At 29.7% G+C, this 18,943-nt stretch overlaps 1 protein-coding gene across 1 annotated transcript in view; it reads right to left on the bottom strand.

The window, feature by feature from the left end:
- The window catches only part of LOC147073460 (neuropeptide SIFamide receptor-like), a 334,521-nt gene that overhangs the window by 138,176 nt on the left and 177,402 nt on the right, over positions 1 to 18,943 (bottom strand). The window contains exon 2 of the mRNA XM_085945363.1: positions 12,260 to 12,359. Coding sequence (XP_085801489.1) covers positions 12,260 to 12,359 — 100 coding nt within the window. The remainder of the gene's footprint in view (positions 1 to 12,259; positions 12,360 to 18,943) is intronic.

Below are 18,943 nucleotides of genomic sequence, written 5' to 3' on the forward strand. Positions count from 1 at the left end.
AGATTTTGTCTAGTAGGTAGTTATATATTTCCCTGAGGTATTTTCAAAGTATATATTATGTTCATTATTTTTCGTTTTTCGTAGTATAGTTCTTGGATTAGTAACTGAATAGTGGTGATAAGTAAATTATTTCTACAACTTGTCATTGTAATTGAGTTCTAAAAGGTGAATAACGGTTCAATGAATATATAATGACAGTCTGAGGCGTTAAGAGTGATATACTGCCGGTCCGAGAATAGCAAGGATCGATCTCACTATTTAACAATAAAGACAACTAACATGGTACGCAACGTTTTTTGTGATTCTCATATTATATTCACACGGAAGAAAGGGACAGCGTGTGTATTTTCCAGACGTAAAAGAAACCTATTATTTAGCGAATGAAAATATTTGAATTTTCAATTCACAAAATGTATTTGCCTCTTTTTAAATATGTTAAATAAATCACTATACTAACAATATTAAAGTTGTTTTTTTACAATATTCAACATCAAATACATAGACAAAACACATCAAAGTATTCACATTATTTAAAAAAAAATGTAACAATAATAAAATAAAATTTTAAATAACTGAGTCTATCAGACAATTTAAAATTTTCAAATCTTACTCATTTTTAAAATGTTAAATCGTAAAAAATACGTCTCAATGCAGGTAAACGGGAAATATTTGAAAAATCTCTTTGTCAATTTTATTGTAAAATCTATCGACATAAAATAGAACTAAAGGTTTTAGTCGATATCAAACCTTTTAATCAAGCGGTTCACAAATAATCTCTCAATTGAATAATCGTTCTTTGCATACCGTGTTTGCCCGCAATAGACATACAACTATCAAAATAATAAAGCCATACTATCATGTAATATTAAACTATACATAAAATAATAAACAAGCATAAGATAGTTTTATGTTTATTTATCAAAAATGTATACATATAGAAAAAAATAAACTTAGTAGATGGACGTAATACCAAATTAAAATGTAATTAAAACAACAAGCAACTACAAATTAAATTTATATAATATGTATTTAGTATTCATATTTTTAATTTGTGGTTTTTATGATATATATTTTTTAAATTGCTTTAAAATTTTAAATAAAACAATAAAAACGACAATACTGTATATTACCAAAAAAGTTCTGCATGTCTAAAGCCTAATTGGAACTGATATAAGATTTGTAAAATTTAAATGCACTTTGAATGGTATAACAATAAATAAATTATGTAACATTAAAAATATACTTTAAAGAAAGGCTTATATTGTGGTAGTTAATATAATAAATGAAAAACTATCATATTGGTTCAGCGGTTATTAGGTTTATCTTTTGAATGGTTTTCCACTTGAATGGTGATATACTTTAGATTATTGTAGAAAAACCTTTAATAAATAGATGTTACATTATCAATATAATTGAAATCGTTGATGTGTCATGATATAGCAGTATTTTTACGGGAATCGATTGTTAGCTCTTTCCGCATTCCCATTCCACAAGAAGAAAATGAAAAAAAAATACGTGGGCTGTTACTAGACGTAAGTAATTGTACTTACCATGATTCAGAGATATATTGAAACAAAATATTCTCCCAATTGAGCCAGTGCCAAATAACTTTCGTAATATTATATAATGCATAACTTTCCTTGAGTCGTGTGTCTAAAGACTTTCCACTTAATATTAACATAAGTACAAATAAATATTTTCCATTAGGGATATTTGTCTTAAATACCCATGAACTGTTCATTTCACAAGGCTATCGCTTTGTTGCCATAAAAGACTTCTTGAAAAGAGCTTTTGAGGTTTTTTCCTTCGAAAAGGTTCTATCTAAAGGAGCATCAGCATTCAATAGTGCAAGAAACTCGGGAAAGAAAATGTTTTCTTTAATGTTATTGCTTCAAAGGAGCACTAAGGTCGGACAAACTCTGTTTTATGTAAATAAAAGTCAAATAAGGGTGCATTTATTTTAAGTTGTAATCTCTAGCCGGTGAAAAGACTTTTATATAAAAAATGGTAGCTTTCACATAACCAAATTTAATAATGATAATACTTATTACATTTTGAAAATTTACCACTTGAATGACGGTAGTAAGGATTTCAAAATTCAATCAACTATTTGAGAAAAAGATGGAAATATTTTCCCTATTGTTTCAAATTTTCAAATTTTATTTATTTTTATATTATATATATATATATTTTGAATATTACAAAGTATTAATTTAAGACGTTCACAACATGAAGCTTAGACGAAAAGAAATATTAATAAAATAGTATTATATTTATAAAAAAGAAATAGATCAGCATCAGCACAGTGGAAAAGTGTAAATACAAAAAATATAAATTAGATACAAGGAAGTTCACCGACTGTGCTAAGCAGACCCTATTTTAAGGATTTATAAAACAATGCCCACCTATACTAATCCTCACGCAGGTGGAATGTGTCAATATCCGAAGTTATTTGGTTGAACAAAGTTATTTCCCTTCCAATTGGAAAAACCAATGGCAGGTTAGTTCTGCATCTTAGGAGATCAAACAACGGATGCCCTGTGTATATATTATATTTTGGTACTGTTCGGTTATCAGGAATACAGCGGAAAGCACATTTTGAAAATACCCGATATACTGGATTATTTGTTAGTTTGGGTTAATTTAGGTTAGGTTAGGTTGGGTTAGGTTAGGTTAACCTAACAAATAATCCACTTTATCGGCTATTTTCAAAATGTTTTTTCCGCTGTATTCCTGATCGTGTTCTTGTTTGTCCGGTGGTTGTTTGTCCAGTACAAATCTTGCAATTGATTGATAACTACTTCCCGACTAGCTAGATATTTGAAATTTTAGAATATATCAGAACACATGCATTCTTTTAATACTTTTAGCCATTTTTAAGTAGAATTGAATTCATTTTCAGTTAATTCTGTTTTGTGTGGAAAGTTATTTCATAAAAATCCGTAAAAAGTAAAAGACTAGTATTGGTTGCTGAGGATGTGGTTCTAGCAACTAAATTATTAACATATACGTGCGTTACTATGGAAATCAAAATGAAATGTCAAAATGACATTTCAGTATTCTATATTTGTTTGTTTGTTTGTTTTTTATTTACTTCATAACATGTACAAGTTTGAGCATATTAAGCATAATAATTCAACAGAAAATTTAAAAACGCTGTATATAAAAAGTTCTTTTTATCTTGTAATTATTTATATTATATCATGGTAGTATATATTTAATATTATAATATCGAATACTAATAAATGTTTTTAGAAAAAGTTGGATATGGTATCTTTGCATATTATTAATATGAATGTCCTTTTTATTTTATTTATTAAAATGCTGTTGTTACATTTTTTCTTTATATATTAAGGTGTAAACATATAAAATATACGGCGCGTGGAATGTAATATATGGCCATCCTTCGATTCGAGCACAATAAAAATACAAAAACATTTTTTTCGACAAAGGAGCGGTGTTTAAGATAACTTGTAATTATTTTCAATATATTCTCACAACAATAATTCAAAATGATGTACGCCTAGTCGGCCTTGGCCCGTTTATTTAAACTGGTTGTAGGCTAATTTTTGATTGTGGCATGGGCAATGTAATAAAACACAGTGACGAACATGACATTGTACTCGAACGCTGAATACGCGGATTTATGTATGTAAACTATATTGTAGAGTCTTGTATGCCATATAAATTATTGTTGAAAAGACGCTTTATTCCACATAAAGGCAGTAGTGTGATTCTGGTTTTCTAGCAACCGGTTCGCAGCTTTAGCTTCAGCCAAGAAGTTAAATAAAAATAGCACAAACTAACTTTATATAAAGCAAATATTTACAAAAACCGACAATTCCATATAATTATGCTCATAATCTACCAAAAATACATTATATAGGTATGCAATTTTACATATTTTTGAATTATCATTAAATTCCATCAATATGAAAAAAAATATTTAAACAAATCTTGATTACAACGATTAATATGGTATATGATTCAAACAAAAGTTCAAACGCATACATAAATATTTTCGACCATGTCCGATCCTAATAGATGGGCCTTCATAGAGTGGAGGTTTGTATTAACAGATTTTGTATGCCACTTGTTCAACCTATTAGGTCCATACTCTGACTCATATACAAATTGAAAAACAATATGACGTGCACTTTCCAGACCCAGGGTTAGAACCTGGGGCCTACGACGCTATAGGCCGACGCTTAAGCCGCGCGGTCATCGTGGGTGATAAAATACATATTTATTAGAAAAAAATATAGTGCTGGGTGGAACTCGAATACACTCCAATCAAGTTCAATAAAGAATGATACATTTTTATATTTTGAGATTTATTCGTTGAATAAAAAAAAGTTTTTTAAATAATTTATGTAGTTTTATATTGCTTACATATTTTATTGTATTAGTTACGAAAATCGGTAAGTATATTGTTTTAATTTTAAAATACAATACAATAAATTAAAATACATTAAAGTTAAAACCAACTATTTATGATTGAATCACAAAACAATGTTTGCGACAAATACTTATATTAAAATGAAAATACACACCTTATATTTAGGAAGTATTAAATCTCTAGAAATGGGAAAAGAAGTGGATATACGTGGATAAAGAAAACAGGATTTTTTTACAGGATTGTAATTGAATATGCTAAGGGTTGCTATTACAAAATGCAAAACGAATCTGAAGAGGTGGACGATCTTAACCGGTGAGAACTTCTCATGTGAGTATGATGAGGTATAAGGCGACAGTCAGATGCTGGTCTGTTCTCATACTATCGAGGTTAAATTGAACGAAGAAAACATGCTGAAGGTGACTGATAAAGTGATCTCCGATGCAATGCTTTGGAAATAAGCAATATGCTTCCGGACAGGCTAAATAATTAAGTAGATAATCACAGAGTTAAAAGTTTATAAGCAAAATGATATATTTGTATATTAGATAGATAGATACACATAATTACGATCATATAATAAGTTACATATGATAAGGATACTATTTATAATATAAAACGATAATGCTAAGTTATTAATTATAAGTGATCGCGTAGAACCAAATGGTATAGGTATGTATTAAACATAAAATATTGAAACTTATCATTTAAACACAATTATTAATTCTATAAAAAAATTAATAATAATTACAAGATAAAAAGAACTTTTTATTTACAACGTTTTTAAATTTTCTGTTGAATTATTACGCTCAATATGCTCAAACTTGAACTTGATATGAAGTAAATAAAAAAAAAACAAACAAAAACAATATATAGAATACTGAAATGTCATTTTGACATTTCATTTTGATTTCCGTAGTAACTTAAGCATATATTAATAATTGAGTTGCTAGGACCCACTTAGCAACCAATAATAGTCTTTTACTTTTTACGGATTTTTCTGATATAATTTTCCATACAAAACAGAATTAACTGAAAATGAATTCAAATCCACTTAAAAATGGCTAAAAGTATAAAAAAATGCATTGGCATCGTGTTATGATATATTCTAATAGTTTAAATGTCTAGCTAGTTGGGAAGTTAGTTAGAAATCGATTGCAAGATTTATACTGGACAAACAACCACCGAACAAACAAGAATACGAGCTAATAAAAACGTTGTAAAAATGAAGTGCTCTATATGAAATACATAAAAAATTGTCGATTGTTTATAACCTAAATAATGTATGCTTCTTAAATAGCGGAGATCATCACAACAGTTTTTTTTTTGTTTTGAGGAATATCAACTATTTAATTAATTTCAATGGACTATGCATTAAATACATAATGGATAAAAAATCATTTGATATTATTAGACGAGAGATTTGAAGCCACTATTTATAATATATATATATATTTTTTTTTTAAATACTTTTGTTTAAACTGTTTGTAATACATCAATCATAAAAATATTTAAAGAACTACAGTGACAATTTAAGTAAAATGTTTAAAATTTAATTTAAATAATTATGAACCGCATAAAATGTAATGTAATATTATATTAATATATAATGCATATATCTTAGACACATAACTAGCCCTTTGACAACACTAAGAGTAAGTACATATTAATGACATGGTGATACTCTTGAATATGCGACCTTGCGATTTTGCAAAGCCCTGTTATAGAACTTGGTATAAGTATTTGATTTATTACTATAGTTGATAATTCAGGGATGCAATACAAACTAAAAAATAATAATAAAAATAATATTATTAGAATTTTACTTACAGTGATATTGATACTGTAGAAAATGAAATACATTCTGAAGGTTAATAATTTTAAATTAATAAATAATACACTATCAGGGAATTTCAGAGTTTAGGCAGATTTTCCTCAGTTTGCGTTCAGCAGGTTTTCCAGATTTTTGATCATAATGATCATAGGGGATGACAATCTTGAACTAGATAATTCACGGTATTTAATTAAGAGAACGACAAAGAAATATGTCTCAAGATTGATGGACTAAATCGATATTACCATGGATTTTCTACTGACAGGCTTCTCATATCGCCGAATGCCAAGAATAGACTGAAGAAATTTTGGATTACGATCCTCAGTCATAACGTCCCAACAAAAAAAGGAGAAGCGGGTAATAATGCCCTCATAAGAAAAAAGGCAGCTTTTTGACAAAAATAACAAATTGAGTTAGTGTACAGATAATGCTCTACGTGAAATTCTGAACCATTTGACATAAAGTCAAAAGCGGTATAAAATTTATTTCAATATAATAATCGACATTATTGTTTTTCGTTTTTTTTTCACAAAAATGGTAGTTATTCTAAACAAAAAGACATTATAACGCGTTTCATAAGGAAAAATACAATATCGATTAAAAATATACTGGTTACTTATACCATATATCAAATGATTCATAAAAATTATTAATAAAAGTTGAAAAAATGTTAATGTCTCATTATCTCAAAATGTGACTTTGTCCAAAAGCTGCCTTTTGCTAATGGGGGCAGAATACATACAATACGTGGATTTTATTATTTTCTTGGAGTATATTTTAAGTAAAATTATTTTTATTGGCAAAGCTTCACCCAAAATACGATAATTACAGAAGCATGTTTCTGAAACTGTTCCAAATTAAGTAATTGTAATATATTTTTATTATCATATATAATTCGGTAGTAAATTAATTGTTTTAAATTAAAACAGTTTCCATGTAAGTATGTATTAGTATTTATTAGGCTAGTATATATTTTAACATAATGTAGGAAAGTAAACTAATCGTTTTAAACTAATACAGTTTCCATGTAAGTATGTATTATTCTTGAATAGTCACAGGGTGAGAGAGAGAGAGAGAGCTATTATTTCGTCTCATTTTATGAGTTTTATATTTAAGCGTAGACAAGTCATTAAGTTTTGTAGTCTTGATAATGGTGTTACAACCAAAATAGCTATCGACTTAAATACTCTGTAGAATGTAATATAATTTGCATTATTACTTGTTTTTATTAATTAATACTTTACAAGATTAGGCATGAATCATTTTTATTTAACAAACGTGATATGTGATATATTTTAAATATATTTGTTTCTGAAGTATTCCAAATAATGAAAAATCTAATTTAATAACATTAGTATGTTAAATTTTACGTTTATATGATGTACTGAAATTACCTTACAGTTGTTTTAATTTCTATTGTTAATAAATTATAATAACTCGTAAGCTCATATAAACATCTACAGTTTTTTTGTAAGTGTATTTATTTAAACATTATATCCTCCATATATTTATGGTCTTTGGTAAATTTATCAAGTGCATAACTGAGTCACGGAAATTACTGAGAAAAGAAAATTAAATGGTAAAAAACATAAAACTAACCATAAAATACAATTCAATAGTATAGATAAAACAATCAAATGTTTAAACTAAAATTTCAAATTTTGTAATACTATACCAAGATTAGCACTGATCATAATTTGACCAATATGCGTTTTTAGTAAGTGATGTAGTACATATTTGTTATAATATAAATTTCGAAAGTGTAGGAATTAGTATTTTAATAAAGAGCGGTAAGTTATAAAATACATAATTTGGTTTATAATTTACACAGATAACGTTATTTGTTAAACACTGATAAAATAATGTTACAACATACTTATTTTATTCAGTAAACACTCCGAGTTTTGTGTTAACTTATAACCTTTTAAAGCATCTTTTCATTACTTACAGAACTATAAAATTTAGCAGTTATTCAAGTAAACCACAAGCAATGTAGAAAAAAACCTAAGACATTCGTTTTATCACGAGCTCCCAAAATATATATATTATATTAAGCTGTAATTTATTGTGGCTATCAACCCTTGAAATAGCTTGTCATATGTCAGCTCCAAAGCTGGGTAAATTGCCACAATACACTTTTGGTTTATTATAGGATTTATTTAATAAGTTATAAAAAATGATTCAATTTTAACAAGGATTTAAGTTACGAATGTGCGTCTTAATATTGTTAATATTTTAATTAAATTATTTACACTGTATGTTTTCGATAACATTTTTATGATTGTTATACTGAAAGTTTTGATAAAAACTTTATATATAATTACACATAACTATTATTAAATTTGTTTGTCAAATTCATAAATATTTTTTTATTAGTACGGGGACATCTAAACCCCGGAATTTATTTTTGACTCCTGCTTGCATAATATGAATTTCTTATGGCATCTACTTCCTGCTTTTGAATAGATTGAAGCTTGGTGTGGATTAATTTTCTAGCTATGGGGTATCCGACTAGTATGTGTGTATTTTTATAATGGTTTTACTTCAATTTATATTTACATAGGTACTACTGTCATACGAATATATAAAATCAGAATTCGCAATTTTTATTTACTTCAGCGCATATATTATATTATACACAAAGCTGTCATCAACCGCCATCCACGACTATCGAGGGTGGTTCATCATAATATGTATGTATTGTTAGGTATTATAATAATTATTACAATAAGTTAGTTGTAATTTTTACAATAAGTGCTATGTTTTAACAGTACCTCTCTTGACTGTGTCACCTTTCAGAATGAGATAGACAATTTTGACGGCTAACTTATTGTAACAATTATTATAATTCTCAATATATAAATATGATAAAACACCCTCGATAGCCACCAATAGCAACCAATATCAGCCTTGTGTATAGAATAAATACGCAGACTATTTATTTTTCTATGAGGATTATTCAACTTTCAAGGTGCTACATGCCAGAGTGGACCTTGTATAACACGAGCATAGTAATACATTCTGCTTGGTCTTCTACTCTTCGATATGGTTTCTGTTTTCCATGAAAGTACCTGAGTTACTGAGGTGTTTTGTCAGTTTTTGATCATCGATCGTGTCACGTGATCAACTCGTCGCAGAGGGGTTTGATAAATCTAACGACGTCATGCTCATAAAAGGTCTATAAAACTCATGATTATAAAAGTAAATTACCACGTTCTCTTCCAAACGGAGCATATAGGCCTCTACGGAATGGAGGTATATTATCAGACTGCTTGCGAGGAATATTTGGTCCTTGCACTAAATCAACTACAAATTTTAAAATACAAGATGCATTTTTGACGAACGGTTTTGTATTTAAACAAATATGGCAGCAGTGCAAATAGCCCAATGTAAGTGAAAATTGTGCTTGCTTGTTATACGTTTTATTAGATGAAATATGTGTAGAGTTTTCCATAAGATTTATAAAAGAATCCTGGTAGATATTCGGGCCATGGATCACCTCGGAAGGAGGTGGGTCTGAACAGAAACTGACACATTGGATACAGAGCAGAGAGAGCTTGAGATTGAAATTACCGAAGAATAGTAGTGCTGTGAGACATATATCTGAATCATTGGCAAAGGGTGGAGTGGAATTTTTATCTATCATAGTTTGGTTAGGCAGGGCCTTATGAATAAAAAAATGAACCAACGAAAACTAATACGTATAAATGAAAAAGTGTGCACAATTTTTTAATATCGCCCAAAGTATATCAAAACTATTATGGTTCGGTTTAAGCAAGGTTTAATTGATTTTTAAAAACTAACCATGACCATCTGTAAATAGTTGTAGTCTTATTTAAATAAAAACAAATACGTATGACTAACAAAGTTTAATGAGCACTATTTTGTCGGATCTTAACAGCCTACCTCCACCCTTCGCTACTGACCTGAACTATCTGTATCACCAGCTTAATTAAGTTAATATCATTGGAATCAATTCAATTTCTATTTTTTTTATTAACATATTGTGGACATTACAAATTATAAGTTTAAGACGTTCACAACATGACATTCAAAAATAAAGATATATAAAACAGTATTACATTAAAGATCAGTAGATAAATTAGATAGGTACAAGGAAGTACACCGGATGAGTTAAGCAGACCCTATTTTAAGAATTTATAAAACAACGCTTATCTATAATACTCGTCCTCACGTAGGTGGAACATATCAATAATCGAAGCAATTTCGATGAACATAGTTATCGCCCTCCCAATTGGCAATACCAGTGGCAGGTTGGTTCTGCACCTTGGGAGAATAAACAACTGATGGTCTCTATTTCTAAGATAGTTATCAAGGACACACAGGCCAACATTGTCCAGAATGGCAGAGTTCTAATCTCTGATTTGATCACCAAATGACCTCTAGACAAGAATGCAAGAATTTATAGAAGTGAATCTCAAAGTGGATTTACATTTTATGTAGATTATAAATTGGTAGGTATTTTTTTGAATTAGATTATTGATTGTTATTATCAATACCGCCCTCAAGAAAAGAATATACGAGTAATATATATAATATTCCTGACACAATTGCCTCAGACGTTTCGAGAATGAATTTCTAAATAATTGTTTTCTTAAATTATTTTCCCTACTCAACGCGGGTGTCACGAAGAGAATTGAATTTTTTTTTCAATAAAGTTTTAAAACGATTTTTGTCGAAGGCTCTCATATTTCTTTGGTTTGATTGATTCTATTAATTCAATTCTACTGAAAATTTTCAATTATGAATTCAATGTATATCTGTGTCATAGCACGAAAGCATTGTGAGTTTTCATGTGATAAGAAAAGGCTTTCACTAAACTCTGCTCCATTTATGTCAAACAACTAAGCATATATACGTACGATAAACTCAATTTAATCTATAATAGATCACAGTATTGCAATATTACATAAACTAACAGCATTCTCGAGTTCATTTTCCCTTTAGATTCGAGATATTTTTTATAGCTTTTCTGGACTATTAATAACATAAAAATAACAGTTTAAATAGGTATTCTATAGAGACATTTTTATGACCATAGATTTTAGATTCTATACTTCTGTTGTGCGTCTAATTTTGAAATATATTTCTACAATATGCTCCACCTATTATAAAGTTCACATCCAATCCTTTGAAAGATGTCAACGTAAATTCGTTTTACTAACTTTAAACTTGGTATTCCAGCTGAATTTACTGTCAATAGTAATTTGTTAGACATAGCTAATCTATCCACATTAAAATCATGGAGACAAATAGCTGACCTTTTGGTTATATTTTAATCTTAAATTCAATCTTCAGCTCCCACAAACTATTGTAGTTGTCACGTTGATTTTTTTGTCAACTTGTATTTTCGTTCTTTAATACTAAGACTTATTATATTTCGAATAGTTTCTTCTATTGACATGTTAAATACCTCCAATCAAGCACTCAATCACTGTGGTATTTTTTTCTAACAATTTATTGTATTTTGTTATAATATTTGATATCATACTTGACTATGTAAATTGTACCCCGTTTACAGGTGCATGGATTTACTGCTGACAGTAGGTACGTATTATCACGGCCATAACAAAGAAAATGTACGTGTAAATATGTATTATCCTGCAGTTACAAGATTGTATGCATGAATCAAAAAAAAATGGAAGCTTCTGAATTTTCATGCGACCACGGTCGAACGGTTGTGGTGAACCTGCCAGCAAAAAAACAAACTACACCACGGAAAGTCTCATTTTGAGGTTAACCAATTTTTACGACCTGTCAAATAGTATCATAAAATGACGACATCGCGTCTTGCTTACTCTTGAAGAATCAGATTGGAGAGACAGTCAGCACTTTTACGTGTAAACAATTATTATTGTCACGGTAGTTTAAAATACACACTATTGCTGCCAGTAAATTCATGCATGTGTACATGTACTATTATTCTGTAAGTTTTGTTTTAGTGTTGTTTCTTTCATAAGTGCACATACCATATATAAATAAATAATTAAAAATGTGTATGAACTCACCTGTCTAGAGATACGGCAATTAAGCTGTACACTGAAGCAGCAACAGAGACGCCTTGGACGTATGGAACTGTTTTGCACATCCACCAGCCAAGGACCCAAGCTAAAAAGAAACAAATTTTATTTAAGTCAATGCTATGAATATCAGGTAAATATATAAACGAGTGCAATAAATCACAGTATAATTTACGCATAATATAAACTTTAACTGAATTGAAAAATTATACATGTTCAATATAACTTTGCCTGGTTCAAAGGTTTCTACCAAATGATATTATTGGTACAGTGGGATCGATTTTGGCTACCTACACAGTTCGATTGAGGTTTCTTCATTAGCTCTACAATACGATGTAAATTTAAAGCATTTCAACATTTTTTATATTTTTTATTCACTCGTTCAGTTAGTGTTAAGATGTTAATTTTGCTTATTTTGAAATAAAATATTTAAAAAAATCATATAAACTAACTTCTGAGTCTGATTTGATAACTATGTTTATGCTCTTCTGTAAAATTGAAACCCATTGCAGTTATAACCATTTGCTATTACAGTACCGATATTGAACATATATAATTTGAAAACATCTCATGCATATACCCACTAAAACTTATTTTTAGAAAAAAACGACACCCGACGGGACTTAAACCTATAACCACTAGATTCGTACCAGTGTGCCCCCGTTGGGTGCTGAATCAAGGAAAACTTTTTACTGTAAATTTTTGAATTATATGCACTAATATTATTGAATACCAAAATAAAGTTTTTTCCTCTAATTTATTTAAAAAAATAACTAGACAGTTATTAAGTTAGTTTTACCATTTACTGACATAGTAACAATAATTCATTTTAAGATATCAGAATTTACTATTAGTACTCGAAAAGGTTTAATTTGTGATATCCGTTTCTTAATCACATCTTTTCTTATTGGTTCAATATTTCAGACACGAAATATCTGAGATATTGCTGGAATAATAATCGTTACAGCCCATTGATATTACTTAGCTGGATTCTATTACTGAGCAATAGCCCTAATAACTTATTCTCATTCGAAAAGACGTAATAAGTAAGTATTATATTCCAGTACTTTTTCATAGTTATTACCCATTGTATTGCCATTCTTATAAGTAGGTAGTTATACTTTACTGAAAAGAAATATTTATTTTTCTTGTTACAACTTTAATTATCATAATATATTATATTATATATAATACGTAATTAATTATTTTTTACTAAATTGATATTCTGTCCATCACCAGTAAAATGTCGGGTGTCTCAATTCTCAGGTACATGGCAATTTATACATTTTTTTGTTGTTCTAAATTTTTTCACTACTTTGTTGTCATTTGAATTTTTTAAAGATCATTGGAAATTTTTCATAAGAATATATTTTGACAGATACGAGCAATAATATCGTGTGAAGTTTGCTTCAGATGAATCTTCAATGCAAGATTAATGAAACAGAAATTTATATAAATAGTCCTATTATTATTTTAACAACACCTTTATATATTATAATATTATATAGGCTTCATCCATATAGTTAAGGGTTAATATTCAACATATTTTATACTATATAATATACAAAGAATATATATTCATAACTAACATGTAAATAATAAACATAACAATACTATGAGAATGATTGTAATATAAATATATTATGTAGGTATCTATTTTATAAATTAATATAGAAACAAAATAAATAAGTTTCCACAAAGTAACCGGCGAGCAGTGGTGAAGGGTGGAGGTAGGCTGCTAAGATCCACGATAAATAGTGCACACTAAACTTTGTCAGGCATACGTATTTGTTTTCATTGAAAGAAGTATACAACTTACAGGTGTTGGATAATTATTAAAATTCAATTACACCCTGCGAAAACCAAGCCATAATAGTTAATTGTCAAAAAACACTCGTCTATCTAAAAAATATCTAAAATTATGCAAATAAATCATACACAACTTTAGATATTTTGTAGATAGAATATTATTTGTTATCTATTATAGTTTCATTTAGGCAGGACTTAGTGAATTAAAAAAAATAACCATTAATATTTATAATATGTATTTTTAATCCAACGAAAACAAAAATAAGTATGAATGAAAAAGGGTGCACAATTTTGTTGTATCGCCCAAAGTATACCAGTACCTATGGTTTGCTTTAGCCAGGGATTAATTGATTTTTAATAACTAACCAACACTATATGTAAGTTGTAGTCTTAGCTCGATAAAAACAAATACGTATGACTAACAAAGTAATTTTCACTATTTATCGCGAATTTTAAGAGTCTACCTCCACCCTTCGCGACTGCCGGCAAAATTAAATGTGTATTATTATCATACAAATTTATAAATAATTGATTAAAATATGATGACCCGTGAATAATAGTATCCGGAAACTTATACGTATGCAGTTTGCCGTATCACACTTCACCGTGAAATGTTGTATCGGAAATATATGGCCGTATATTAAAGATCGTCAACCTCTTTAGGTCGTATAATAGTACTGACATAAAAATCATGTCTAACTAAAACACGGTTCTTGTCGATTTACACTTTATAGGAAGCCAACAGCAAACAGATTTTGAAAATAGTCGATAGAATGGATTATTTGTTAGGTAAGGTGAGGTTAAGTTTTCATTCTTTAATTCATAAATTTTGCCAAAATCAGATATGAAAATTGAATTAATATTCATATTGAATCTAATACAATTAGAAAGCATATAGTATACGGTTAACTATTTCCGATAAGAAGGCTCACGGTGAACTGTGCTACGGTGAAATGTTTTACGTACAATTTATATGCAACCGTTAATAATAGGTACATAATTGTATTATATTTCAGAATGTTCAGGGTGATAAAGAATTTATTAGGTATGGGAAAAATATGGACAAAATAAAAATCAGTAAGTGGTAAAGAATAAGTTCCAAAAAAATCCAATGGGAAACGTTTTTCTAAATCGAATAAATTTTACAAGCACAATATGAAAGGCAATATTTCGTTTATTCAAGAGAAAATTGCATCGTAAAATAAACGATCATCCGACTTATAGAATAAATTTCCATCTTCCGGGTGGGTTTTCACTGATCACCACGTGTAGCCCAGCAGGATTTACACGTGTCTTATAGCAGGTCATTCAACCCCGGTCCGCGGTCCCATTGTGATGCTAATTTGATTCCAGAAAACTAATCCCGTTTGCAAAGTAATAATTTCTGGTTGTTTGCTGTGACAAATTTCATTTGGAAATCTGTTATTGTTTACGGAGAGGTGTTATTATAGCATCCATGTTGGTAACATAACACTAATAAATGAATTATGTTACGCGAGATTTTCGTTCAACGTAATACTGATGGAAAATATTTTTCTATGAAAAGATTCGAACAATAGTTTCTACGGATATCGAAGTATGTGAGAATTTAAATTTGTTTAGAATATCCGGTATGGAATTTCGTTAATTTCGAGACAAAAAAAAAAAAGAAACATCCCACGTATTCGAAATTTATGGTACTGAGGATATCATGCACGATATTTAACATAAAACTAATGCATCGATATTGCATGAGTTAAACGACAGTGAGAGATTGTCCTTTGTAGGTATAAGTAGGTACTTATTATGTAAATTTTTGGACACATTATTCGCTTGGTTCCAGAAAGCCCCAAAATATAATTATTACAGGTAAACCTAGACCCCAAGAAATCACACCGACTCGCACCATGCCAAGTTCACGAGGTTCTATATTTAAACGACATAAATGAACGCATCGCAGTGCATGCGTAGCCTGGGTATTGCCTGCCTCAAACTGTTTTTCGTGATAAAAGTGAGATAAAGATAAAATAGCGCACGTAACTCCATCACCTATGAATTTCTATTCAACATCACATCAGTGTTGCCAACCGAATGATTTCGCGAATAATATATACTAGTATTTACATCATACTATAATTTTACACCAAATAAACCAAAAATATTAAAATTTTGAAGGATTCATAATGAAGTAATAAAAAGTATAATTTTTACATCTTTGTATTAAAATCAGCATTATAAAAAGACGACAGGTAAAAAATTAAAAACTATTTGACGTACAAGTGTAGACAGTTGACGCGATGCGTAACACACTTTCAACCTATACGCAAAACTATACACGTGAAAAATGAAGTGATCAACATTTGTAGACATAAATAATTGTAAGTAAGTAGCTTAATGTCTAAGGCGTTGGGCATCGTTGCAAAAATTATTAAAACAATAATTACAATAAGTGCTATGTTTTAACAGCACCTCTCTTGGTGTGCTAAATTTGATAGCGAGATAGACAGTTTAGACTGTTTAGACGGCTAACTTTTATAAAAATTATAATACTTCGATACAAACATATGAAAAACTACCCTCGATAGCTGCCGATGGTAGTCTTGTGTACAGCGTAGATGCGCTGATATCACTGGTCTATGATAATTGAAAATTGGTGACCAACCATCGACAGAAGAAGAATATTGTAAGTATTTTTGTTTTTTAATGTCTTTTTTAAATAAGTATTTTTTTTGTCTTCCAATATCACCAATATGATTTTGTTATATACTCGTACTTTATATACAAAACTGTGTACTAACCCACCGATGTAACAATGATGAATTTATATGGAAATCTACTGTTGATTATAATGACGTGAGCATTTAAAATATATTCTTATCTTACTGATTGAACAGTAACAATATAATATTTTGTTAAATGCCACGGAATTATTATTTTTAAAAGTCAAGCACAGCGCCCGAGATGCCGCAGTGAAGAAACCGAGTGCTGAGTTTATAATAATTAATTCAAACGCATTGCATTCCCGGGAAAATCAAAACAAGAATGCTCAAAGCGCGACTAAACACAAGGACGGAGGTATATTCTCCCACGGCCGTTCCGTGCTCTATCTCCCTCCATGGGAATCGAGGAGAGGGAGACAGAAGAATGCCGGCCCAGGTAGGTTAGTGACCTGACCCAGTTCAGTGTGGCCATGGTAAAAAATACCGTAATATCGAACGAGTAGTACGGGGGATGTGATCAATTTTGTATGCGGAGTGATTCTAACTGCCACACAGCAGCACGTGATGTTTCAGTTTGATTGGAGTGCATTTCAGCGACTATAGCCAATTACGGACGTTGAAGGAAATATGGCCATTTCATGAATTTATATAAGTAACTAGGTAATAGATATAATGTATGGTATTGATAGCTTGAATGACATTGACCTAGAGTCAGAAAGACTGGGTAATATACGAGGTTATTATTTTTTTCAATTGGTACAATAAGATAGTACCTATGAGCGGAATGCAGAAACATTTGTCATAACTAAAATTTTCTTAGCAGAAAACACTATGCAGAAACATTGTCTTTAGTTAAGATCATGTTGTCTATGGTTCACCTCGTCTTAAAGCTTCGTTCGTTTTTTTCTATTGAGAATAATACCATATTTAAAATTTTTCTTTCCTATAGTTTAGGTAAATTATTTTATAATTGTTAAACTGCACTTTATAAATGCAATAACTATAAATACATATTAATATTTAATTATAATACTCTTATGTTTCCGTTATCAGTCATTATAGGTACGTGATTCCACAGGCACCGCAAAATATTTTTTTAACATGGTAACACTAGCCTCAAGTGTCATTTCTATCTGGCATCTTGTATTTCTGCGAGCTGGCGTATAAAAAGTAAAGTAGGTTTCTGCAAGTACATGCCAAACGAATTAACACCATCAATATCCATATTGAGATAAATTGTTAAATGAATTTGAGTGTATGGACTGTTTTATAGACACGCGAATTTTGACAGCAGCTGTCAGTGGTAAATGGTAATACAGAAGGGGGCGTGTTCATAACAAAAGTAGTCTGTGGTTAAGGATTCCTTAATTTTATACTCAGTATAGTCTATAGTTAGGTCATGCTTTTCGGCAACTTATCCTTAAGATCGAAATCTTGGATTCTGCATGGGGCTCTATAACGACAAAATTAGAGAACCAATGCGTTAAATTTGATTGATTTTTCGATTTATCTTCTCTTTATGGTTTAAATATGTCTCACATGCACTAGTAGCATACATTGATTGAACACTGGGTACGTTTTTGAAAGAGTAAAAGCAATGTGGGATAGAAATAACGCATGCTTGATATAATATGGAAATCTATAAAATAAACAAATAAAAGAGATATGGAGAACGATAAAAGTAGGTACACGATGTGACAGATGTTGCCAAGTTGATAAAATTGCAATGCACACTGCAGTTACACGGTGGTATCCAAGGGGCATTAAGTAATCCTTTAACTAGACGTACATGTCAGTGGATACGTAGCCTCGTAAATGAGGGGTAATGCTAGAAAATACCTTCGTATAGCAGTGGGTTGACGATATTCATTTATTGAACTTTACTCAAAATAAATGACAATTAAAAGAATATTTTTTTAAGAAAATACTTAGCATTGTTTGTAAAGTTTTATACTTAGCTAACTACTGTATTACTTATGTAAATGTAAATAAAATGTTGAAAAATAAAATATAAATAGGTACCTAAGTAAATTATTTTTTTCTTTATATAGGTGTGACAGTGTCAGAAATAAGGAGGTAAGAGAGCGGACCATGCAACCTCTTATCAGGATGAAATGTGATGTTGGACCTGGCTCCTCAACCATTTGTTATGTATACTTCAAGT

Source organism: Rhyacophila brunnea, unplaced genomic scaffold (genome assembly GCF_057557595.1).
Source record: "Rhyacophila brunnea isolate RB1 unplaced genomic scaffold, BYU_Rbru_1.0 scaffold_18, whole genome shotgun sequence".
In the NCBI taxonomy this organism is placed as follows: domain Eukaryota; kingdom Metazoa; phylum Arthropoda; class Insecta; order Trichoptera; family Rhyacophilidae; genus Rhyacophila; species Rhyacophila brunnea.